Here is a 23909-nt window from a genome sequence, read left to right as displayed (position 1 = left end):
GGGGCTTCCTCGCTGGCTTTGTCACAGGGCAGGACATCCCTTTTCTGGGTTTGCACTTGCAAATTCCAAGGGCTGAGTGGCCAGCACTGAGGGTGGGAAGAGCAGGTCTCCCTCTGAGCAGAGCTGGGGTCACCACCTGCTGTGCTCCGGACACTTCCTGCCATGGTGGTGCAGCAGGAACCAGCGGACAATGATGAACTCGTCACTGGGTCGTGTGATGTCAGGAGGTGGTGACAGATGTCAACAACAGCCCCCAAGGAGCGGAGCTCAGGGAGGGCCCTCTCACTGGAGAAGTTACAATGGAACAGACACCCCGAGGTGTTGAGGGATGAGCCATGCAATCTCTGGGGGAAGAATGTTCTAGAAGGGGGACACCACAGGCTCTGAGATGGGGGTGCGCCAGCATTGCCAGAGTGCAGTGACCAAGGGGAAGGGTGTCGGGAGCTGAGGTCAGAGAGACATACAAGGTGGCTGACTTAGGACACCTGTAGGTCACAGGAAGAATCTGGTTTTATTTTAAGTGAGGTGAGAAACCAGCAGGGGGTTGAGGACGGGGCAGGATCTTACGAGACACCTGTTTGGAAAGAAGAAACTGCAAGAGGGGTCAACATGGAAGCCGGGGTGGGAGGAGCCCCTGCCAGGTTTCGTTGAGAAGAAACAGTGCACCCTGGGTGGGATGGCCAAGCTGGGGAGACAGGCCCCATTCTGGGTGTTCTTTGGACGCTGAACTGGCCAGGCTTTGCCAAGTGGGGTGTGGACCATGATGACTCCATCTGAGGTTTGGTTTGTGGGGCGGGTGAAGGTGGGGTCCTGTCTTGAGACAGACAACAGGCATGCTGGGAGCGGGGCAGCCAGGAGCAGAGATGGGACCAATGGGCCGATGTCGGACACGGTACGTGTGAGATCGTGCTGTGCTCCAGGGAGGGCTGTCAAGAAGGCAACCAGGTGACTGGAGTAGGGGCGGGGTCCCGGCTGGAGATAACGGTGTAGAGTTGTCAATGTTTGGATGGACAGGAAGCCCAGGTGTGCGTGTGGATGACGCCCAGCCCCCTAGGAGCAGCCCAGCACTCTATCGGGGTCCTGGGGCCGCCCAAACAAACGACCACAGACTTAGTACTTTTTCTCTTACAGTTCTGCGGTTCAGAAGTCTGACATGGGTCTTACCCGAGAAAAATCAGGCTGTCAGCAGAGCTGGTTCCTGCTGGAGGCTGTGGGGGGTGGGGGAATCCATACCTCCCCTTCTCCAGCCTCTGGGGGCTCCTGCGGTGCGTGGCTCCCCGTCCCTTCCTCCATCTGCACAGCCAGCCCTGGCTGTAGGCTTTCTCATGCTGCGTCACCCTCACTCTGCCTCTCCTGCCTCCACTGCCCCGTTTAAGGACCCTGGGGATTCCTTTGGGCCCATCTGGATAATTTAGCTGATCAGCCACCTTAGTTTCCCCTTTGCCACGTGACATCACATATTCCCAGGTGCTGTGGATTAGGGCACAGACCGCTCTGGGGGCCATGATTCTGTGGCTCAGGCCACAGGTGGCCCGTTTATCTGTCCATGTGCAGCTCTGGGTCAGTCTGGCACGGAACGAGGTTGGGGAAGAGTCTGGGCTTCACTCCTGGGCCCAGCCTGAGCCTGTGCGAGCCCCATGGGAAGGAAGTAGGATGAGACTTCATGGTCCAACCTTTTATATAGGGGCCAAATTCAGAAACACTGTAGACGTCCAACAGAGCAAATGACAAGTGAATGATGATGCCATCTGTATACTGCTATGTTGTTCAGTCATTTAGAATATTGATTTAGAAGATTTTTAATGACATGAGGAAATGATTATGTTAAAATATCTGATGGGGGTAGGAAAACAAGGCGATGACTATTTCCCCCCAAAAATGGAAACAGAAAATAGGGGAGAGAACTACGCCAAGAAGTAGTCCCTGAGCAGTAGGCTCTGGAAAGTGATATCGTGTTCTTCTCTACATCTGTCTGTGTATTTGCATTTTAGCTCGGATTTCACCCCTGAATCAGGAAACAGGTGTGTGTGCAGGGAGGCTGGTGGTATCCGGGGGTAGAGAGACACCTTCATGCACCCCACGCTGTTTGAATGACGTTTCTCCGCGGGCTGGAGGTGGAAGTCAGTCCCCCTTGGCTTTTGTCATCTGGTTCCCCAGGGGTCTGAGTGAGCAGGTACTCACGCGGATTCCAGGGCCGCAGTTGTCACACGCCCGGGGCGGGGGGGGGGGTATGTCTGCGCTGCGTGTGAATCAGCCCACAAACTTCAGAGTGCAAGAACTCGAACTTCATTTTGGATGACTCAACTCCATTTGTGTTTCTCGCCTCCTCTCCCAGGGCCTCTGGGAGCATAACAACTTCAGAGTTGCTCAGAGATCACACGGAGGTTCCAGAAGGCTTTTTTGCAGGGCCCAGGCATGAAGTGAGGGTCACCGTGGCTTCTGCCCACCGTGATCTCGTGCTGTGCCTGGGTGGCCCTGGGGGCAGGGCTCTTGCTGAGATGTTTTTGAATAAATGCAAAAGTTCTGCTTTTTGCATAAATATTCATAGGTGAAGTGGAAGTCAGTCTTCAGCTGTCTTTTTTGTACACTCTCTTTGCCCAGTTTTATTAGGATTCTTCTACTCTTGTAAAACGAGCTGGGCCACTCTCTCTCTGCCCAGAACAGTTAGTTTAATCTCTAATTTGCAGTCTTAGTGCAACTGGTGCGTAGATCTGTTTTGATGGTTGGTTTACACAGGTTTGCTCATTGGAATAGATGCTGTATTTTAAATTTTTTTCTCTAGAATTTTTTTCGTTCTCAAACTCACTATCCCACGCAGGAACCTCCCCTTTAATGCCCGTAAAGGGATCGTTCACAGTCTTTTCCGCCAAGTGTGCTTTGCGCCTGTTTTCGTGCTCTCTGTACTGGTGTTGGTAGTGAGCGGATGGACCGTCTGCTTCACCGGATCGGACCGTGCTACTCTCAGCCCTCCCGAGTGGTCAGGCGGGCAGCCGGCAGCCAGTTCGCAGGATGCCGGTGCGGCTGTTTCAAATCAGAGCACAAGTGGTTGTCGTTCCGGCCTTCTGTCCGTTGATCCGGGGGCTGCTCCAGACTCGGCAGTGGCTGGCAGTGGCACCCGGAGATGCGTGGTCATGACGTCATCCTCCCAACAGGTGAAACAGGGACCCTCCCTTCACTGGACGAACAGCGTCCTGGATCACAAGTGGATGTTTGCTTCTGCCCTGGGACAGCCAAGGAAACCGAGGCACGAAGTGGTGCAGTGGCTTCCCGGGGCCTCCGTCGGGGCAGAGCTGGGGTGCTTGGGCCTCGCTGCTGCCCAGCCCACAGCCTCACATGTTCCTCCGAAGCAGTGGAAATTCGAGTCTATTGTCTGCTAGTCATTAAGACAGGGTAACCATGGAAACACCCTCCGTGATGCCTCAAAATAGACAGTTATTTCTCCTTTTGACAGCACAGAGCGTGTGCTGGGCCGGGGCCCGGGGGTCCCCAGAATAGGGGACCATGTTAGTCGCTGCCCCTCGTGGGAGCCCTGCGACGTGCTGGCCCGGAGCTGGGGCAGAAACAGCCCGGCTGACATTTGTTGCATGCTTGCTACACGTGGTGCTGCTGTTCGGAGCTGAGGTCTTGATAAATCCTCTCCCCGCCCTGCGATGGGGGCGTGCAGCTGTCCGTCCGCAGACGAGCACGCGGCACGTGCGGGTTTCCCGTGCTGCTGTAACACGTCGCCACAAATTTCGTGGAGTAAACAGCACAAAAAAACAGCCGTATTTTTACGGCTCTGGAGGGCGGAGGTCTAGAAGTCAGGCAGGGCTGCATTTCTTCCCGAGGCCTCAGGGGAGACTGTTCCCGAGACTTTTCGGCTTCTAGAGGCCACTGTGTCCCTCAGCTCGAGGCCCTTCCTCCATCCCCAGAGTGCGGTACTCCCACCTCTGCTCCATCATCCCATCAACAATTTCACAGGAATGTTTGAACAATAAAAAAGAACTTCTAGGTATGATTTTCTCACGCCTGTCGGTGTCCCTTCCCGGTCATTCTGTGCAGCCCTCGTCCCTTTTGTGCTTAGAAAGCCCTCGGAAATGCCCGCGTACACCCAGAGCGGAGGTGACAGAGGCCGTCTGGTCCTTCTGTCTTCCACTATGGATTAGGGCATCCTCCCGGCCTTTGACCTTTGCTGTGTCTTGCTCCTCGAAGCTGGCAGGAGACACAGCCCGTGGCTCTGGGAATCCAGAGCAGACGCTCCTCTGCGATTCTGGTCCCACCGACCTACCCTGCAAGACCTGCCAGATGGTCTGCATGGTGCAGGGGCGAAGTGAGCCGGGCGGGCCCTGGGGCTTAGGTGGAGGCTGGCCAGAGGAAACCGGCAGGGCGGGCCCGGGGTGCAAAGTTGGGGTGCAAGAGACAGACCATGTTTTATGTCTCTAACTCATCTTTTGTTCTGACCCCTAGTGGCAGGAACCACATCTACCTGGGACTGGAGGGAGATGGGGGGGGGTTCCCAAGTGGGGGGATCCAGGGCTGGGACAGAGCTGGAAGTAGGATGAGGGACTTGGGGACTGGGAGGGGCTGGCAGGCAGGGCACACTTGTGAGCCTCTCGGGACATGTGATCGGCTCTCTGCTTCCCTATTTCAGATCTGGGGGCTCGGGGGCCAGCAGGCGGAGCGGCCACTCAGCCGGTTTCCATGGGGACTGCTAGAAAGGTTGTCAAATGTTTAAGTCGTTCCAGACTGGCTGGGAAATAGCTGGCAGCCCACCACTCCACCCTCGTCCCTGCTCCCCAGGCCAACCCCAGCCCGGCTCCTACGGAGCTCATGCTGGCTCAGCTGGGTTGGCTCCAGCGATGCTTGGGTCGTGTTTGGTCCCCACCCTGCACCGGGGCCACTGTGGGAACTGATTAGCCAGTGAGAGTGTTGGTGGGCAGCCTGATGAGACGGCCAGCAACAGATGGAGCCCAGAAGAGCCGGTCCTGCTGTGTGGGGACCTCCGTGTGTCGGGAAGGCTTGGTTCTTGGGGGCAGCAGGGAGGGGATACGCTCACTGTGCACTCTGTCCCCGAGTGGGATCGCTGGGTAGGGGCAGCAAATGGTCAGCTTCAGGAGCCATGTAAGCAACTTCCTGTGTGGAGCTCCTGGTCTGAGAAAACAGGAGGTGGCGGGCAGGTGGCACTTGGGACTCGGGCTCCATGTGTGGCGAGATTTGATTTTGCCACAATCCCCGTGGCAGCCGAACCAAACGTGCCTGCCAGCAGGGCTTGGCCACGAGTGTCCAGTGCGGCATGAGCAGAGGCCCGGGGCCCCAAGCAGTGCCTGGCCTCGTCCAGGACGCTGCCCAGCAGGTGAGAAGGTTAAACCCCTCGCGGACCTGGCATTCAGCATCACGGGTAGGCGACAGTTAGAGTGCAGCACAGCGAGCGCCGCTCTGGGTTCAAACCCCACTCCGCCACTTCCTTCTAGCTCAGCACCTTGGGCATGCCTTCTAGCCATCGAGGCCTCAGTCTTCCCAGCTAAAAAATGGGAATGATAGTGGTACTGACCAGAGGTTTTTATCAGGCGGTTAGACGAGGTGGTGCGCCGGTAGGGCTCCGCACAGAATCCGGCCGAGAGATGAGTGCTCGATAAGCATTGGTCCAAAAGCTGCTCCTTCCCTCCTCGGAGGGTCCGTTCAGGCCTCCTGCCTGACAGCTGTTTAGCTATGGGTTTGATGAATGAACGAAGGAAGGACCATCCAGCGAGAGTCCAGGATGGAAACAGAGTCATCTGCTATTGTGGCCCGTGGGGGCAAGTAGCTCGGCGATGGCCATCCATTCTCTGTCCCACAGTGTTCGAAGAGCCCGAGGACCCCAGTAACCGCTCCTTCTTCTCGGAGATCATCTCCTCCGTGTCAGACGTGAAGTTCAGCCACAGCGGCAGGTACATGCTGACCCGCGATTATCTCACGGTCAAAGTCTGGGACCTGAACATGGAGGCGAGGCCCATTGAGACCTACCAGGTAGGTGCCACAGCCCAGACACACCAGAGCCCCTCCCGGTCTCCATTCCCCGGGCCCAGAATCCCCCCCCCCCCCGGGGGCGTCCCTGGCCGCAGAGGTGGCTTTCATATGCCCATATCGGAGGCGAAGACACTAAGGCTCAGAAAGTCAGGCAGTCGGTCCCCAGCCCCCCAGCTCGGCCGAGAGCTGAAGCGCCTGCTCGGTCCTGCCCGCTCTCTGGCCTCTGCGCTCTGGAGCCCAGGGGAATGAGGATGAGCCTCAGGCCTGGCCCCCTTGGAGGATTCAGGTGACTCAGGGTGCGGACGCGGTCCCTCCTCGGAGCTGGGGTCTGTGGCCCCAGGTTAAGGCAGGAGAAGCCCTGCCCTCCCCCTGGGGAGCACCCCTCCTGAGCATGTGCAGTGGGGCTGGGGGGGCATGCTATGTTTCTAGATCCTCAGCCACAGGCCTTGGAAACCAGGCACTTAGGCTGAAGCAGGGGACCCCTCCCAGGAAAGGTATTACTTACAGTTTTCTGTTACGATCCACTAAGGTCTATTAGGGGTAGAAAACAAAATTCATGGGATGTTAGAGTAAGACCCCATCAGAAGCCCCAGGCAAGCCTTCACAGTGTCACCAAGTATTAGGTGCCCACAGGGCGTCACCTACTTACATTTGTCACCTCTGTCCCTTACTGTCCCCACGAAGGGGGTGCCATCAGCTCCACGTGGTGAGAAGGGAACCTGGGTGACAAGAGGCCAGGACAAGTGGGACCTGCCTCGCAGCTGGGCAGTGACGGACGCAGAGCCTCCGGGGCCTTCTAGCCCCTTCCCTGTCCTCCGTCCCTGCCAGGGCCTGGGGTCAGGGGTGTCCTGGGAGTCAGGGGGCCCTCACTGGGAAGGGTGCAGACCCAAGGGGAGAGACCGGGAGCTCAGTCTGGAGGCCATACACCCACAAGGATGTCTGATCCCTTCAGACCCTTCTCTGAGCTTCTACTCCTTCCTGGGGAGGGCTCATGGAAGGGCCGCCACGGCTCCTGGTGGCATCCCGTTGCTAGCCACGTGTTTACTGGATGTCCTGCCCAGTCCCCCAGTTGTCACCTAGGCCCCTCGTCACACTGCCCACCCCAGGGAGAGATCAGCCCCTCCTCTGACCTCAGGCGATGGCAGAGGCTGGAGATTGGGGCAGACATGACACAGCCCGGCTCAGGTGTGGAGTGACCAGCCCCTCCTGGCGCCAGCCCGGGAAATGACTGTCTCCAAGTTCACGGGGCCCCTCAGCCTTCCGAGGCCCTGGAGTCAGTAAAGGCCCACAGACCCTGAAACTAGTGCAGTGTTTAATACGGGCATTTTGCAGGGGGAGCGTCCCTTGCCTCCAGAGATCCTGAGAGCATGTGAGGGCCCAGTGAAGGGGAAGGAGACTGTTCTGGAGACAAGGCTGAGAGCTGGGTGCTTGGCTTCTGGCCCGCTGGCCTATTGATTCTAAAATAACAATAGTTACATAAAACCAACACAGTAACTAACATTTTTGGGTATTATGCTCTAGAACTGTGCTCAGTAGGGTTGTGGTTGGCTGACTTGCAGTGCTGAACACATAGGGACTTCTCTCCCCTCAGAAGAAGTCTGGAAGGGGGCATCCAGAAACAGCGAGTGGCTCTAGCACCTCCTTGGTATCCCAACAGCTCCTTCTGTGATCTAGTCCACCATCATTTGTATATAAGTTCCCGGCCTTCCTGTGCAACACCTCATGGTGGCAAAATGGCTGCCACGCCTCCAGGAACTATGCCTGTATTCCGGGAAGGAAATAGGAGGAAATGTGAAAGTCTGTGCTGGTTGGATCTATTGGATGTTTTCTTGGGAGCACAAAAGCTTTTCCAAAACACTCCTCAGAAGAATTCTTGCAAGTTGTTGGCTGGAATGAGTCTGTGACCAGGCTGGGGAACGAGTAGTTTTACGGCCTCTCTGAGGAAGGTAGGGGAGAGGGGGTGGAGATGGGTGTTGAGTGAGCCAGCCCTCGGCATGCGCTGCCTTGAGCTGAGTCCTTGGCACACTTTTCCTCTTCTAAAGTCTCACAGCTGCTCTGGGAAGTGGGGCCAGTGTTCTGTCGATCCCATGTTATTTGGAGAAAATGGAATTAAATGGTATATCTGGGGGAGTGGAGCTGGCAAACCGCACACCCGAGATTGCTTTCCCCGGAGCCCACGCTCTTCCTTGCCCTGCCACCAGAGGAGGGCAGGGTGCGCTCACCTCGCAGGAGAGGGAGAGGGAGAGCAGTGCACGCGTATGTGCTGGGACAAGTGCATCAGTGAGGCTGCTGTGATCACACAGGGAGTGGAGTGCACACAGCAGTGCAGACCTGGAGGGGTTGAACACGAACCCCTGAGAGTCTGTCTGTGGCCGGCAGTGAAGCCAGGCACCATTTATCCCTGTTCATCTGAGTTGTTACACGTATTTGGCAAGTGTGTTCTGTGCCTGGCCAGACCCCGGGCTCAGAGAGAAGTAGGAGCCGCAGCCTCACCCTCCAGGGTCCTGGATGACAGGCACACAGTGAGCCTCGGCCTGGTGCGACCGCGGGCCAGCGGGTTCAGTGGGAGGGGGAGGCTCTGCGAGGCGGGCACCTGTCTGAAAGAAATAGCAGTGCCCTCCTGCATCTGTTTCCCCTTTTTCTCGGGGACTCGGAAGCAGGCCAGTGTCCCATCAGAGGCAGCCTGGGGCCGTAATGTGCACCTGGCATGATTCCTCCTGCCAGGCTCTATGCAGCCTTTCCCCTGGCCATGCCGGCTCCCGTGGAAGCCGGTGCTACTCCCTACCCCCCACGCTCACCATGGGAGGAAGGCGGGAGTCCCTGACCCAGTGGCTCCAGCCCAGGTTTGGGCTGTTCCCAGGTGTCACTGAGCCCTGCCCTCTGCTTCCCTCCCTCCGGGTCTTGGAGATGTACAAGACCCCCACCCCCACCCCAGCCTCCTCCCTTGGGTCCCCTAGCACAGCCCCCTGGGCCCTCCCCTTTCTGCCTCTCAGCCCCCTTCCCAGTCCACAGCAAGGCTCACCCTTCTCCTTCTAGCCTCTGGCTGGGTGCAGGCCCATCCTCTTCCCACTGCATGCCCTCCCCCCGACCCAGAGCCTTGTGGCACCTGGAGGGCCATGAGTCAAGTCTCTAACCCCACTCATTCATTCTAAAAAGCACGTTGAGCTCCTGTGATGTACCAGGCCCTGTGCACCCCACTGGCAAACTCTGAGGAACAAAACAGATCCTGCCTCGAGAGGCGTCTGTTCCTACAGGAAATATGGCCGGAAACCAAGCAGATAGGCAAAATAATCACAGGCTGAAAAAAGTGTGACAAATAGAGCAAACCAGGGGTAGAGGCAAAGAAAGTAGAGGTGCTGGAGTCTGAGGGAGGTGAGGGCATCAGCCATCTGGGAGAAGGTGCTCCCGGAGGCATGAACAGTAAGTGCAAAGGCCCTGAGGCAGGCACATGGTTAGTGTGGTCAAGGAATAACAGGGAGCCAGCTGGAGCAGCGTGAGCAGGAGGGAGAGAAGAAGAGTCTGAGGTCAGAGAAGTGATTGGGGGCAGGGCCCAGGGGGTTTGCGAGCCCTGGAGGGTCTTGAGCGGTGGTGTGACATGATCCAAGTTGGTTTCTTAGGGGACTGCTTGGCTGCCCCTGGAGCGAGACTGGGGTGGGGGGCGCAGGCAGACAGGGACAGCAGTCAGGAGGCGTTTGCCACGAGCTGGGAGGTGGCGCTTGGAGAGGTACCAGCACAGGACGTGGTGAGAAGCAGCGGCTCTGGGTCACTTTGGGTTCTGGACCAGCTGCCTGTGGGGTGTGGCCGACAAGGGGCTTGGGGAGGGATGCTGTTGTAGTGGCCTTTGTACCGGGAAGGATGGGGGACTGTGGAGGGACCAGGGGCTCAGCAGTGGGCAGCCTCGACGGGCCTCTTGCCCATCCTCTTGGCAGCTGGTTGGTCCTCTGTGTGCTTGGTCGTCAAAGCATGGAGAGGATCGCACAGGCGTGCAGGCAGGAGTGGGGACGGAGGGGCTGTGGAGCCCCCTTCGTGGGTGGGTGGGCAGGGGGGGATGTCACTGCGTGAGACCGGGGCGAACCTTCGGAGGGATGGGGGTCCCCACGAACACAGAAAGTCAGGCAGGAGCCACAGAGGCCTGTGACACTCGGGGGAGATGAGGCAGCTCAGTCTGGGGACCCGTGGAGGCGGCCGGTGGGGACCCCGCCTTTTAAAGATGAATAAGAGGTTCCCAGACAGAAAAGGATGAACACTTCCTTTTTCTTTCCTCTCCCGTCCCCTTCTCTCCTCTCCTCTCCCCCCCGCCCCTGCACTTGACCCTGGCTTGTGGCCCGAGCCACTGCCCAACAGGAGTTGAGCGTGTATTTCTGTCCCTCCAGAGTTAATCAGGGTCCCAAATACCTATGGGCGCTTTGCCCCTCATTTGTCTGCTTGGAGGGGTCTCATGACCCCCTTTCTAGGTGGGAAACTTAGGCTCACAGAGGTTAAGTGACTCTCTGGGTCACACAGTGAGGGGTAGAGCCAGGCGTTCGGGCTTTGGTTACCACTGTACCCCTCTCCTTCCCCTACCCAGAGGGCAGGACCACATCCGCGGCAGGGAGCGGGCCCCCACGAGGCCCTCTGGGTGTAGAGCTTGTCGGTCAGGTTGCTGCGAGAAGGACGCGGGCCACAGAGGCATCGCCGTCTCTCCCGTGGTGTCAGGTGACTCTGGAAGAGGGTCCTGGTCTTCCACTTACAAGCTGTGTGACTTTGGGCCAGTTACTCACCCTCTCTGAGGGTCAGTGCCTCATCCACAAAACAGGACAGGTGATGCCTAACCGAGAGCGTGTTCAAGAGGCCCGTGTGCATTCCCCTCCCCTTTCCTCCATGATTTGTGCTCATGGTGACCGTGACTTTCCTCAGAGGGCAGGACCCCATACCAGGCAGTCTTCTCTGGTTGATCCCACAGCAGTCCGTGAGGTATGTGCTCTTACCGCTCAAAGGAGGAAGAAACGAAAGCTCAGAGAGGGGAAGTCACTTGTCCAGGATCACACAGCAGGGGGAGGGGCGGAGCTGGGATTTGGTTCCTACAGTGTGGATCCCTTTGTCGCTGTGACTGTCCCCTCTCTGGCCACAGCTCAGGGGTCAGCCGTGACAGGCAGCGGGCCCTTCTCAATGAGCAGGGCTGAGTTGGGAGGGTCATCCGGACCCCCCCACACACACCCCAGCTCACCCTGCGTCTTCTCTCACTAGGTCCACGATTACCTTCGGAGCAAGCTCTGTTCCCTCTATGAGAACGACTGCATTTTCGACAAGTTTGAATGTGCCTGGAACGGGAGTGACAGGTAACCCGCAGACCTGGGACGGAGGCCCCGTCGCTGGGCAGGGCCTTGGCTGCTGACCTAGCATCGTGCGGAATGTGCTGTTCTGTTCGTGAGACGCGGTGAATGAAGGTGTCGGAGGGGGCCCACGGCTCTGGCAGCACCCAGAGTGCTCAGCCCTCCCATGTGGGGCGGGATAGGACGTGACTCCACCGGCCTCCACTCCGAGCCCCCGGTCTCCGGTCTCGGTAGTGGAAACAGTCTGTTCCGGGTCCCTAGCCCCCTAGCTGCACGGCCACTTCCCTGGGCTGCTCCCGGTGCCTGGGCCTCCATGGGGCAGAGAGCTTCAGCCCCCGGTGTGCTGCGTGCGCCCTACCCCCACTCCGCATCATGGCTGCACCCGCCTCTTTCTGGCGGCTCCCCTACATCAAGCCCCCTGGTCTCCCCCACATCGGCCACATCTCACAGCCCCACCCACCAGGGAAATGGCCTGATAAGAGCTCCTGATAGCCCAGTGCTGGCCCAGCCCAGAGTGCGGACAGGAAGGCCTACGCTGAGACCATAGGGTGGGGGTAGGGAGGAGGGCCCAGAAACCGCAGGGCTGGGGCCGGGAGGGAGCCACTTGTACACAGGCTGGCCCCACGTGGGGCTGGGCCGCCGTGTCTGGGGGTAGGGATCCCTTAGAGCTGCTGCTGATATCCTGGGGCTCCTCTGGCCCACAGGGGTCTCCGAGCAGGGCAGTGCTGCCCAGCAGGGCCCAGCACGCTGGTCACAGGGGGTCTGTCGATAACACTTAGAAAACCAGGGTGGAGGCCTTGGCTTGAGACCAGGCTGACGCAGAGGGTCAGAGGGGACACACGGCACTCCCTTCGGGTGCCTGCACTCAGGCCAACCCCAGACACCCCAGTGAGGACACGGCTTCTCAGATGCCCCTGAGCGGCGGACTCTGACACATTGGGGGTTCCCTAGTGAGCACTGGCAGTGGGGCTTGGAGTGGGGCCCATTAGAATCTCAGGAGAGGGACCTATTGCCGGCTAAAGGGGATTCCAGCACTACTCTGTGTGTGTGTGTGTGTGTGTGTGTGTGTGTGTGTGTCTGTGTGTGTGTGTGTCTGTGTGTCTGTGTGTTGGGGGGGGTCTCCACGCTCTGTGATCGCTGCACGCCCTTCCTCCGCATTACCACCAGGGGGCACTCAAGAACAGGCGATGCCTGCCTCCCAAGCGACAGGAGCCACCAAGCTTGTCCTGGTTGGTGCCCGGCCTGGAGCTCAGCGGCCCTGCCTCTCACGCCACTTCCTGCCATGCACTTCACATGGCAGCCACCTCCATCCCTGGGATTCCTGCCACTCCCCTTAGTGGTTCCCCCAACACAACCAGCTCTGCTCCTGTACCCTGAAATCCTGGCCTCAGGGCATCTAGCTCACTCCTGCTGTCACCTCAGATTATGGATTTAACTGAAGGCCACCTCCTCCAGGAAGCCTTCAGGGCCCTCTTCTTCTTGCCCCTCCCCCCCCGCCCTGCCACCGTCCAGCCTCCTGCATTTTCCATCTGTGTCTTGGCATTTATCACGTTTTCTCCTTGCCTCCGTTTGTCTTCCCTGTTGGATAGGGTGCCCTTGGGGTTGTGACTGGGGCTCAGCCCATCCTGAGCTGCTCCCTCGGGCCCTCAGGAGTGTCTGGTCAGTGGCTGTTAATGCTCCAGAAGGCATAGGGTGGACCACCTCCTTCCACTTCATCCAGAACACCTCCTCCAGGAAGTTCTCCTTGATCTGTTCTGCCTAGGACAAAGGGATTTGTGTCAACCAGACATCATCTGCAACCAGTTGCAGAAGTCAGACAAGCCTAAGCTTGTTCTGGGCAGGTACAGGCAAGGCTACCCCAGGGCTCAGGTGTACCCTGGGGCCATTGCTTTCTCTCTCTGTTCCCATCTCTGTGCCTCCCAGCTTCTCCTACACTAGCCTCATCCTGTCCTGCAGCTCCCGTCGCCGCTGGGAATGACGCTCCCAAACAGTTCCCCTGGCACTGACCTCACCGCCCACAACCCTCCCCGTGTCTATGGGAAGTTCTCACGGAGGGTCCAGCTGGCTTCCGGTTACACGCTTACTTTCTGAGCTGGTCAGCACGGACAGGATTAGTGCATGCCCCGCTTGGCCAGCAGGGGGCGCGTAGAGCCCTGAGCTTGGCAGCCCCTCAGCTGTCCCCAGTGGAAAGAGCAGTGACTGATGTCCCCAAGTGCAGATGAAGAAAATGAGGCGAGCAGAGGGGAAGCAACCTGCCTAGACACAGTCCAGGGGCAGGGGCTTTTCTCTGTTACGGGAACCTTCTGGAATGAAAGCAGTGGGTCATTCTCTCCTGGTGTGGTTTGCAGGGTACTGGGACCTGGTGTTCTGAGATGAAGGAGACCCTTCTCCTTGCAGGTGGGGAGGGGGCTCCCTCTTCTGCCCAATTGTTTGGATTGCCAGTGACCTCATTCAGCCTTCCCGTTGGTGGATCAGAAGCTGGGGTAGGGGACCCTGGGGTGGGGGGTGCTGCCTGAAAGCACTCACTGGCTAAGCGAGGAAAGGGGGGCTTCCTTCCCCTCTTCTCTGCCCTCCTGGCCGGGGGGGGGGGGGGCTCCAGCAGTGCCCTTTCCTGAGAATCATTCCTCATCCACTCTTTCTTTCTGCTCCCCTAGTTGGGGCATCCTGTCTCCAATTAGTCTCCGGGGCTTCAGGCCAGGAGGATGATTAGAATCAAGAAATGCCTGTTGGCATGGTGGTGTAACAGGGCGGGAGGTTTCCCAGACCCCACACTGCCCTGTTTTACCGAGAATCCCATGCCGTGCTCACCAGGAGCTGGGGGTCCTCGTTACCCCCATTTCATTGATGGAAAAACCTGCATGGAGAGGTGGGGAGCATGTTAGGGACAGAGCTAGAATTTGAACCCAGGTAGGCTGGCCTGAGCACCTGCCCACAATACCTGGGTGGGGGGCGTGCCTTTGCCTTTTAGGCCCTAGTACAGCAGATGGGGAGAAAAAGGCCTCTGACCCCATTTTTTTACAGCGAGGCCAGTTACCAGCCCCAGATCGCCCAGCGCCTGGGGCTGCCCCACTGCCTTCCTGACCTCAGTCTGAGCTCCACAGCAGCTACTCTGGGCCCAGGGAGGGGAGGTCTTGGCCCCATGGGGATCTCAGACTCACCGTCCTGCGTGGGTTTTGGAAACCACCGCCGTGCCCTGGCCCCAGGCTCCCGAGTCCACCCCGAGCAGGGCTGGTGTGGATTTTATGAGCTCCCTGGCTGGGTCTGCGGCCAACAGGTGGCCCCTTTCCTCTGTGGGCTCTGGGAGCGACCACCGAATAGGGCAGCCCAGTGCAGGCGACAGGGTGAAGCCAGACGAGGGAGGGGGTGCTGCAGCTGCTCGCCCTGGGGGAGAGGGAGAGTCCCCCTTCTCTTGCTGGCATCTCAGCAGTGTCCCCTGCGTCCTAGGTCCAGGCACAGTGGGTGACAAGGAGGGAGCAAAAGCAGGAATCACCTTCTAAGAAAGCTTGGGACCAAGGGCACCTGGGCTTATCAGCGCCTCCTACCCGTGCATCTGCTGCGGGCTCCTGGCAGGTGGGGACCTTCCCTGTGACCCAGCCTGACGCAGCAGCGGACGCCAGGGGGACACGCTGTGCGAGTGAAGGGGGCATCTGGACGGCGCCACAGATGGGTCCCCCCGCCCTGCCCTTATCTGCTGAGCCAGGCAGGCCTGATGGGTTGCTGTCCTGGGTCGGGAGGTCAGAGTTCATCCCAGCGGGCGGCCCCCAAGGTCTGAGCATCCCCTGCTGCAGGGCGCGTGGCAGACTTGGCCCTGACGGACTTCTTGTCTTGCACATTCCAGTCTTGGCACCCCCGAGAGCACAGGGCACCAGGGGCACAGCAGAGATGGGACCCTGTGCCTACGTGGCAGGACCGTGTGGTTTGCGGGGCATAGACTGGAGCAAAGCTCAGAGGGAAGCCTTGGGCAGGAGGGAGCGGTGGGGGCCATCAGGGGAGGGGGCTGGGGATGGTGTCCTGGATGAGGTGCCCTCAAGTCTCAAGACAGAGGGTGGAAAAGCATTGGGGTCGAGGGAACAGCATGGCAGAAGCCTCAGGAAAGGAAGTGGCAGTACCTGCTGTTGAGGGCAGAGGTTAGGTCTCAGAGTGAGTAAGTGCTCTTGGGCCTCCCTGGGGTGGTGCCCCGAGAGAGGCCAGCCTGGGGGATAAGGTCTCGGGGCTGGGCTGGGGGTCAGAAGCAGGGGGACCGGTGAGCGGGCTGTTACAGCCGTTGCTCTGGCCAGAGACGAGGGCGATGTGGGCCGTGAAGGTAGAGGGGAGGGCTGGAGTCAAACCACCTTCAGGGGATCTGAGAATGGACAGGAGCTGGGTCGCATACACCTTCGGGGTGGCCCCAGGGGCCACAGGGACCTGGATGGAGCCTTAGAGAAAACATACCCCCTTTTCTGGAAAGCAAGAGATGTGTGCAGAAACTCCCCAGTGGGGCCATCACCTCCCAGGCTGCGTGAGGATCTGACAACGAACAGGCCACCTTGTCCCTGAATGTCCACTTGTTATTGCAAGTGTTAGCCAGCGAGCCCCCTGTAGTCCCCCACCCCCCGCCCATCAGCCTTGGGACTCTGACACTGGGCTGCAGGGTGGCCCCTCTTGCCCCCCAGCCTCAGTGGTCCCAGATCCCCAGCTCTGTCCTCTAGCCTGGGCCTTCTAAAGCCCCGTACACGGGTGTTCCGCGGGCTGAGCCTCCAGAAGCCCCCTGGACTGACTGACATCCCTAGGTCTCCGGTTGGTCTCTAGGGCCTAGGTTCCTAGGGCCTAATGTTGGGGGCATGTCTTTCCCCAGGAGAACAGCTCTGGGTCTCTGATTTTGTTGCCCACTCTCCTTCTCATGGCCACAGCTCAAGGGAGGGCCTGGGGTGATGACCTGGCCTGGCCGAGGGTCCTGTCGGTTGTAGTGGCCAGACGCCTGGACCCCAAGGGGCTGCCGGCATGCCAGCTCTGAGGACCAGCCCTGTGACATCTGGGCTTGGGTTCCAATGACGAAGTCACCATCCCAGTCCCCGTTCTTACGCTGGGGGATCCGTGCTACACGGGAGAGGTCTCCCAGGTCATAACCTGGGGGGATGTTTGAGCCAACCTGGCCTTCTCCAGGATGAGCTGATGTGCGAGGAGAGAAGAGGAGCTTACTTCTGGAAGGTGGGAGCAGGAGTGCCTCTCCCCACCCGCCCCCACACAACGGGGCCCTTCACCTCCTCACCGGCTACTTCTTCGTCTCTACAAGCAACGGGTTTGTTCCATGGATTAAGGTGTTAGAGGAATAGAGTAGAGCCAGAGACTATGTTGGCATGCTCTGCCTACCTGCTGTCTCCTCCAGAGATGCCGCAGAGCCCCAGAAAGGGCACAGCTGCAGGGAAGCCCCTCGCCCGCCCTCCCGGGTCAGGTGCAGAGGGGGGATGGGCTAGGCGGCCTCCTGCATTCCTAGGACTCCCAGGGTCTGCTGCATTCACTCGCATTCACTCGTCCCCGTGGGTGGTAGGGGGGTACTTCTGAACTTGCAGGTGCGGCAGGGGACGAGAGAAGCCCTTTCTTCCCTTCGGTTTACAGAGCATTTGCTGCCTTCTCCCCGAGCAGCAGGCCGGGGCTCTCCGCTTGGTCTGGGTCTGTTTGGCTGCCACTGACTGTCAGCATTTGCTCCCCCCGATGAGGCCAAGCCCGGCCTTGGGGCTCAGACAAGACACGCCTGCCCCAGGAGCCCCCACCCAGTGGTAGAGACAGAGGCACCCGCAGGCGCTTGCCCGCGGTGGTTAGCGCCCTGAGGTGTCCCCCGCCTGCCCCTCTGGCTCCCAGACCCGGTGCCGCGAGGCCGGCCACGGTGCTCTCTGGCTCCTGGCCAGCTTTAACCAGTGCGAACCCTGGAAGGAGGTCTGAGGGCAGGAGAGAGAGACAGGGTATTTGCCCCACCTCCCTCCCTGTCCTCTGTGCCGACTGTGCCCCTTTGGGCGCATCTCCCGGCAGCCAGTCTCTTCACACAGTTCTGTCTCCTGTCTCTGTCTGTGTCAGCTTTTCTTCCCTCACCCCTCAGGCCTGGGAGGTGGTAACAAAATCTCCAAATGTTCCAGCCCTAGGGCTTGGCACATTCCCTGTGGTTCCCTTAGAACCTTCCAGAACATTTGTGCATAACCTCTTTATGGAGCTCTTCTCCAATCCCCACTTGGCCTGTGCCCTCTGCCCTCTGCTGGGGTCCAGGTGACCCCGCCTGAGTCTGCCTGGACACCCCAGGAACATCGCAGAAGAACCTTTATGGAGGAGGTTTTCCATCCCCACTGCCCCCAAGCACCTCCCCCCCCCACTGATCTCCCCACACAGGTCTGACAAGGCATTTGGGTGTCAGGGGGAGGGAACACCAGGTGCTGGCACTGCCGACTGTGGACTCCGGCGGAAAGCCTCTCCTTGTGGGTGCAGGCCGTCCCCAGGAACCACACGTGCAGGGTGTGCAGCAGAGGCCCCGAAGCCGCTCGGGGGTGGGAACCCAAAGCCTCTACTTCCCTCCAAGGGACTGTTGGCCCAGACTCGCCAAGCCCTGAGAGCACGAGGTCCTTCCTGGGAAGGATCAGAACTCCGAGGGGCCACCTTCTCAGGGAGAAAGGAGACAGATGGTTGTCAGTCCAGCCCCTGCCATCTGTGGCGGAGGTTGGGGGGGAGACGGCTCCCTCGGACAGGTCCAAGAGCCAGGCAGTTTCAAGGCCTCCCCACCGCACACCCGGCCCGCCATCTAGAAGGGGCTGACATTGAGAGATGGCCCACAGGCGAGGGGACAGTGTGACTCGCGATCACACCTGTCTGTTCCCGTGCAGGCCCGGGAGGCCGGCTTCCCGGTTTGGGTAGAGATGCTGCGGGGAGGGCCCCGGGTCTACTCTCCCGGTGTCTGTTTACCAGCCCACGTTCTCCCATGGAAGGGAACACGTTACAAGGAGACGTATCACTTTCAGCCTGTGACTGAACGTAATCCAGGGCCCCCAAACCCCTCCGTGGGCTCCTGGCCTCCCCCAGCCCATGTGCCTGATGGGAGAACGTCTCCTGGTCTGTCCAGGGGGACGTCTGCCTCCAGCATCGCCTGCTCCTGTGCCTTGTGCCCCTGACTTGGGCGATCTTGCAGACCTGGCATATGTGCGTAACCCTTGTTAACTAGGATCCGCGGGGCTCTGTTTCGGAGCAGTGACACCCCCAAGAAACACGTTCAGCTTCCAAAGGGAAGAAAGGAATTCCGATCTGTACACACACCCCTGGAGAATGTTGAAGGGGACCTCATTTCCTGGAATCCCCTCCCTCCCTCCCTCCCTCCTGAGTTATTTTGCCCCCCTCTCCCTGCCTGGCTGCTCTAGGGCCTGTCCTGGGCCAAACCCCAAAACCCCTTCTCTAGACCCAGGCCCCATGGCTGGCATTCTGGCTGTCCCAGCTCTTACATGCAGACTGACACGGCCTTTCTCCCATGCCCCAGGAACCCCTTCTCCTTAGGGGAGGTGGGGGGAGGAGAAACGGAGTGGATCACGAATGTCGGATTCTCTTCTGCAGGACAGGGAAGTGCGTGAGCACCTGCACAGCACCGTGTGCAAAGAGCATTTAGTGACTCAGCTGCTCAGAACAGGGGGTGCTGGATCCCCGCCATGGGGGGCATTGTGGGTGGGGTCGGGTGGCCCTGGGTTGGCCTTGGAGTCTGCAGTTGGGCCAGCGGCTTCTGGGTTGATTTGCCCTCGGCTTTCTGTCTGCTGCTGCTTAGTCTCTCTGGGAGGCGGGGCCTCTCCTGGAGGAAAGGGAGAGTGCGGGAGAACTTTCTCCGGGGTGTCTGGGGCAGAGCTCCTGGCCACGGAACCCGCCAGCAGATGGCAGCTGAGTTGTGAGAGGACCAGAGCCGGAGAGGAAGAAGGGTGGGGATCACCGGGACCCATCTCTTCCCCCCGGGGTGGGAGTGGCCTGCAGCCCCGGGTTTGTCCCCCGAAGGGTGGTGCGTTTCCTCCCACGTCCTCCCCGCCTGACGCCTCTCCTCCTCCCGCCAGCGTCATCATGACCGGGGCCTACAACAACTTCTTCCGCATGTTTGACCGGAACACCAAGCGTGACGTGACCCTGGAGGCGTCGAGGGAGAGCAGCAAGCCCCGGGCTGTGCTCAAGCCGCGGCGCGTGTGTGTGGGCGGCAAGCGCAGGCGGGACGACATCAGCGTGGACAGCCTGGACTTCACCAAGAAGATCCTGCACACGGCCTGGCACCCGGCCGAGAACATCATCGCCATCGCGGCCACCAACAACCTGTATATCTTCCAGGACAAGGTGAACTCCGAGATGCACTAGGTGGGCGCGGAGCCCCGTTCCCGACACGACCGCCGAGTGGCGCGGCCCAGAGCGCCCCGTCCCTCCCGGCCTCCCTGGCCACGCCGCCTCTGCTGGCCACGCTCTCTGTCTGAAAACAGGAGTCAGGAGGATTCATAGCCACAGACCATGAAACGGACGTGATGGTCGCCTTGGGTCCAGGCCTTTCGTTCCCGTACTTAACCTTGTGCTGCCTGTTCCACGATTAGGACTTGGACATCTCCGGGTTCCCGCTTCACTTCTTCCAGCAGCAACTTTCAGGGGTAGGGGGCACCCTGGGACCCATCCCCCGGCCCCCAGATCAGGGCTCTGGGGACAGAGGACGGACTCAAACAAGCCAGCCAGGGATTCTTTTGATTACCAATGGAGCAATTCCCACTGTCTCAGAGCCAAGGGTCTTCCCCTGGCTTTTTGAATCGTGAATTCATGCTGAGAATTGGCAGGTGCAAGCTCCTCTTTTAGGTTCTTTCAGTGTCTTTCAATACCCCAGGTCTGGCATTTCCTGAGAGGAAGGGGGGCAGTGAAACCCACCCGTGTGTGTGCGTGCCTCTTCTTCTCACCATGTACCCAGCCTTTGCTGAGTGTGGCCCGGGGGCTAGGCACGGTGCTCGGCCCGTTAAGCACGTGGATTCAGTCCCCACTCCGGGGGGACTCTGCTGTCCTGCTTCATGGTCACTGGGCACCTCGTGGGAGCTCACACGGGCTCTGTCCGTGACCCTGTAAGGTGGGTGTCCATTCACTTACTCCATAAACACCAGCCCCTCACGGAGTGCCAGGCTCTGTGGCAGGTGCCAGGGACGGAAGGTGAGTAATTATCATCTCCCCTGTATGCACGAGGCGACGGGCCCCGCCAGCATGAACAGTTTGTCCAAGGCACGCGGCGACCAAGTGGTGGAGTCAGGAATCCTGAGTAGGTCTTCCCGTGCGCTGGGCACTTTCCAACCCACCACGTTGGCAGCTCATGTTAAAGCAACGTTCTCCCCTGGAAGGTTCTGGAAATACCTCTTTCATCTTGGGAGGGGGGACAGAGCAGATGAGCGATGACAAGGGTCCGGCGGGGCGACCCAAGCTGTAGCACGGAGAATGGAGAAGACCCCGGTGGTGCCAAGCGCTGTGTGTGGTGACTTCAGACCCCCACCCTCTCTGGGGCACCTCGCTGCACCCACATCTGTACCCCAGCCCTTTGTTCAGGTGCACTGAGCTGCCTCCAAGAGGAAATTGCATGTTACGACCCTTTCAAGATACATTTTCTTTAATGACCCAGCCTCGGAGGGCTCTTTCCTGAGGGCCACGGAGAATGCCGTGTTTCCACAGCACCTGCTCCTGCCGCGTGGACGTGGAGACCGGCTCTGCCCACCCCGCCCCCTCGTCCCTCTGCGTGCAATTACAGCAAAGCGCTGGCTGTGCGTGGGATTCGGAGAACAGAGCCCGGAGGCCGTAGCCAACATTTTTTTTACAAGACGTAACCCAACCAAGGAAACAGACCCACCCGAGATTTTTCTCCGTGGATGACGGTATACTTTTGTGTGGTCAAAGCACAAGACGCGTGTGCATTCACTTCTGACCGTATGCTATTTACGTGAGGAAATGGGTCCATGGTTTCGTTTTGGGTTTTTTTGTTTTTTAAATCAACATGAATGAAGAATGTTTATATATCACTGTAAAATCCAGGTGACCTGGACAGTATTATATGTACATATCTATTCTAATTAAAATTAACAATCGCAGGATTGGATTCCTTTTTCCCCCCTTTGTAAAGAGGTTCAAGAATGTGGTACCTTGTATAGAAATCTTGTTGAAGCCAAAATCCAGCTCTGAGGGCCTTACACAATTACGCGGATATTTGGCACAATCCATTTCCCTTTGTGATTCAGACACGAAGAGGAGACTTGGCATTTGCAGCTGGAGGTGAGTGTCAGCTCGTAGATTTCACACTGACCGTCTACAGAGTGCGACTCTTAACACTGCATTCGAAGGGAGGTCTGAATACAGTTCCTGGTTCTTTACTCCTGTTTTAAACTTTGGATACCAAACCAAAAAGGAAAAGAAAGAAAGAAAACGATCTTAGAGGAAAAGCATGTCTTCAGATCCCTGGAAAATCATGATGTCCAAAGCAAGTTGTGAATAATGACATATGCTGGGGGGGAGGGGCAAGATTAGACATGGCAGACAGGCCAGTAAAATAGCCACAAACTCTGCTTCTTACTCTGTTTAAATTTTCTGCTCTTCTTGAATGTATGAGCATTCACATAGTCATTGTGAAGTTGTTGGGTCGTTTGTTTTTATTCTAATACTCTGAGGACTGAGCTCTTGGTGGCGTTGGGTATGTGGTGGTAGGGTAGACAGACCGGATCACTTTGGATTCCGTAGCTCATGGGTGAATTCTGGTTTTCTTCGGTATCTCAGATTATCCAACTGTTGAATAAAATTATAAATATGTTAATACCAGCTTTTTCCAATAAAATAACAAATGTTACATCGAACATGAGACTCTGCCATTTGTTTTTAACGAGGCCAACCCCAGGGTGGTGGGTGCCGTCAGGAGGCCATATGGGGAGGGCTGGCTCACCTCAAGGCTCTGCGACTTTATCTCTCAATGAAGTTTTTAACCTTTCTGAGTTCTGATTTCATCACTGGAGAAATGGAGCTAACCTCACGAATCGGATGGTGCTTGCAAAGTACAGTGTCTGGCACATAACCTCTCAATAAACGATCGTTAAGTTTTGCCCTTTTTTTGTTTTGTTTTGAAGCAGGTGCTCATAGCCCACCATGATTTCCAGTATTCTCACACTCTGTCATGATCTTTTTCACCCCCACATCAATGTAAGAGTACAGATGAGGTCCAGAGAGGTTAAGGAGTTAGCTCGAGATCACACAGCACGTGTTGGAGCGGGTGTCAAGCTTGGCCTGCATAACTCCTGGAGTGTCCCCCCACCTAGCAGCACCACCCCACAAGTGCCTCAGGGTCCCAGGGAACAGGAGCCTGGGAGGAGAGAGACGACAGGGCATCTGATTGGTTCTAGATGCCAGAGGGGCCCGGCCCGGCCTGCTACAGTGGCTGAGATAAGCCAGAGGATGTGTGGGGAAGTGCTTTGTGCCCCCCGTGCTGGGGTTTTCCAGCACCCCTCCTGGGAGCCCCAGGCCTCCCCTGTCCACTTTGCAGAGGGCACTTTCTGCTTCCGATGCACTGGGAGGAAGGCAGGCACTGCTCGGGTGGGTGTATCTTGAATCAAGCGACCTGGGACTGGGCTGACCTCTCTGAACCACACGTGTAGCTGGGGGGCAATGCCGCTCCTCCGTGTTGTTGGGACAGCTGACGCAATAGTGAAAGCTCCATCACTGAGCCGCGTGGGACTGTCCCCGGGCTGCACACATACAGTCTCGTTCACATGATTACCGTGTCTGACCTACACACTTGTCTGGGCTTCATGTTATCCCTTGTGCAGCGGAAGAGGGGAGTCCTGCTGTTACATCCACTTTACAGATGGAGAAACTGGGGCTCAGAGAGGTGAAGTGATTTAACCTGCACCCAAATACATAGAACCAAGGAGTGGTGGAGTCTGGATTCAAATTCAGATGTAAACACGCCAGCCACGCGGTTGGTGTTCAGAGGATGGTCAGGGACGTCGTGGTCTCAGCCCCACCAAATCCAGCGGCAACCAGCACGGACTAAGCACCAGCTTGGGACTGTGCATGCGTGACCTTGACATGAGAGGTGATCCTGGGTCATCAGGCGGGACCCATCTGTCACATGAGTCCTTGTCAGCAGAGAACCTCGGAGGGAGAGGAGACAAGAGATGGAGGGTCAAATGTGGCAGGAGGGTCCCATCTGCCATTGTTGGCTCTGAAGATGAGGGAGGGGGCAGTCCACGGGCCCGGGAGCACGGGCGCCCACAGGCTGGGAAGGGCGTGAGTAGATTCCTCCCTGGAGCCTCGACAGGACACTGCCCAGCTGACACCTTGCTGATGGTATGAGGGGCGATGTAGTCCCCACTGACTCCCATAACAACTCTGGAATGCTGCTCCTTACAGTCTTGATTTCCCAGAGGAGTTATCTGAAGCCCAGGACATTTAGGACACCTGCCCAGGGCCCGCTGCCCACATGGTAACGACGACGCTAGTGACCACCGATGGCCACCAGCTCCGGGCCAGGCACTGCGCTCAGCCCTTTGCAGTCATTGTTTCATATCACGGTCGACCCACGTGGTAGGTGCTATTACTGCTCCTGTTCTAGAGATAAAAACTCGAGGCTCAGAG

At 58.3% G+C, this 23909-nt stretch overlaps 1 protein-coding gene across 2 annotated transcripts in view; it reads left to right on the top strand.

The window, feature by feature from the left end:
* Positions 1-22135, top strand: part of PPP2R2C (protein phosphatase 2 regulatory subunit Bgamma) — a 129802-nt gene extending 107667 nt beyond the window's left edge. For both annotated transcript variants that reach the window (XM_045771453.2, XM_087864287.1), the window contains exons 7-9: positions 5816-5985; positions 11212-11303; positions 19343-22135. In XM_045771453.2, coding sequence (XP_045627409.1) covers positions 5816-5985; positions 11212-11303; positions 19343-19634 — 554 coding nt within the window. In that variant the 3' untranslated portion in view covers positions 19635-22135. The remainder of the gene's footprint in view (positions 1-5815; positions 5986-11211; positions 11304-19342) is intronic.
* The last annotated feature ends 1774 nt before the right edge of the window (positions 22136-23909 follow it).

Source organism: Ursus americanus, chromosome 8 (assembly GCF_024610735.1).
Source record: "Ursus americanus isolate L20-20 chromosome 8, mUrsAme1.1.p, whole genome shotgun sequence".
Classification (NCBI taxonomy): domain Eukaryota; kingdom Metazoa; phylum Chordata; class Mammalia; order Carnivora; family Ursidae; genus Ursus; species Ursus americanus.
Note: the sequence above shows the minus strand (reverse complement) of the source record. Positions and strands in the feature narration are given on the sequence as shown.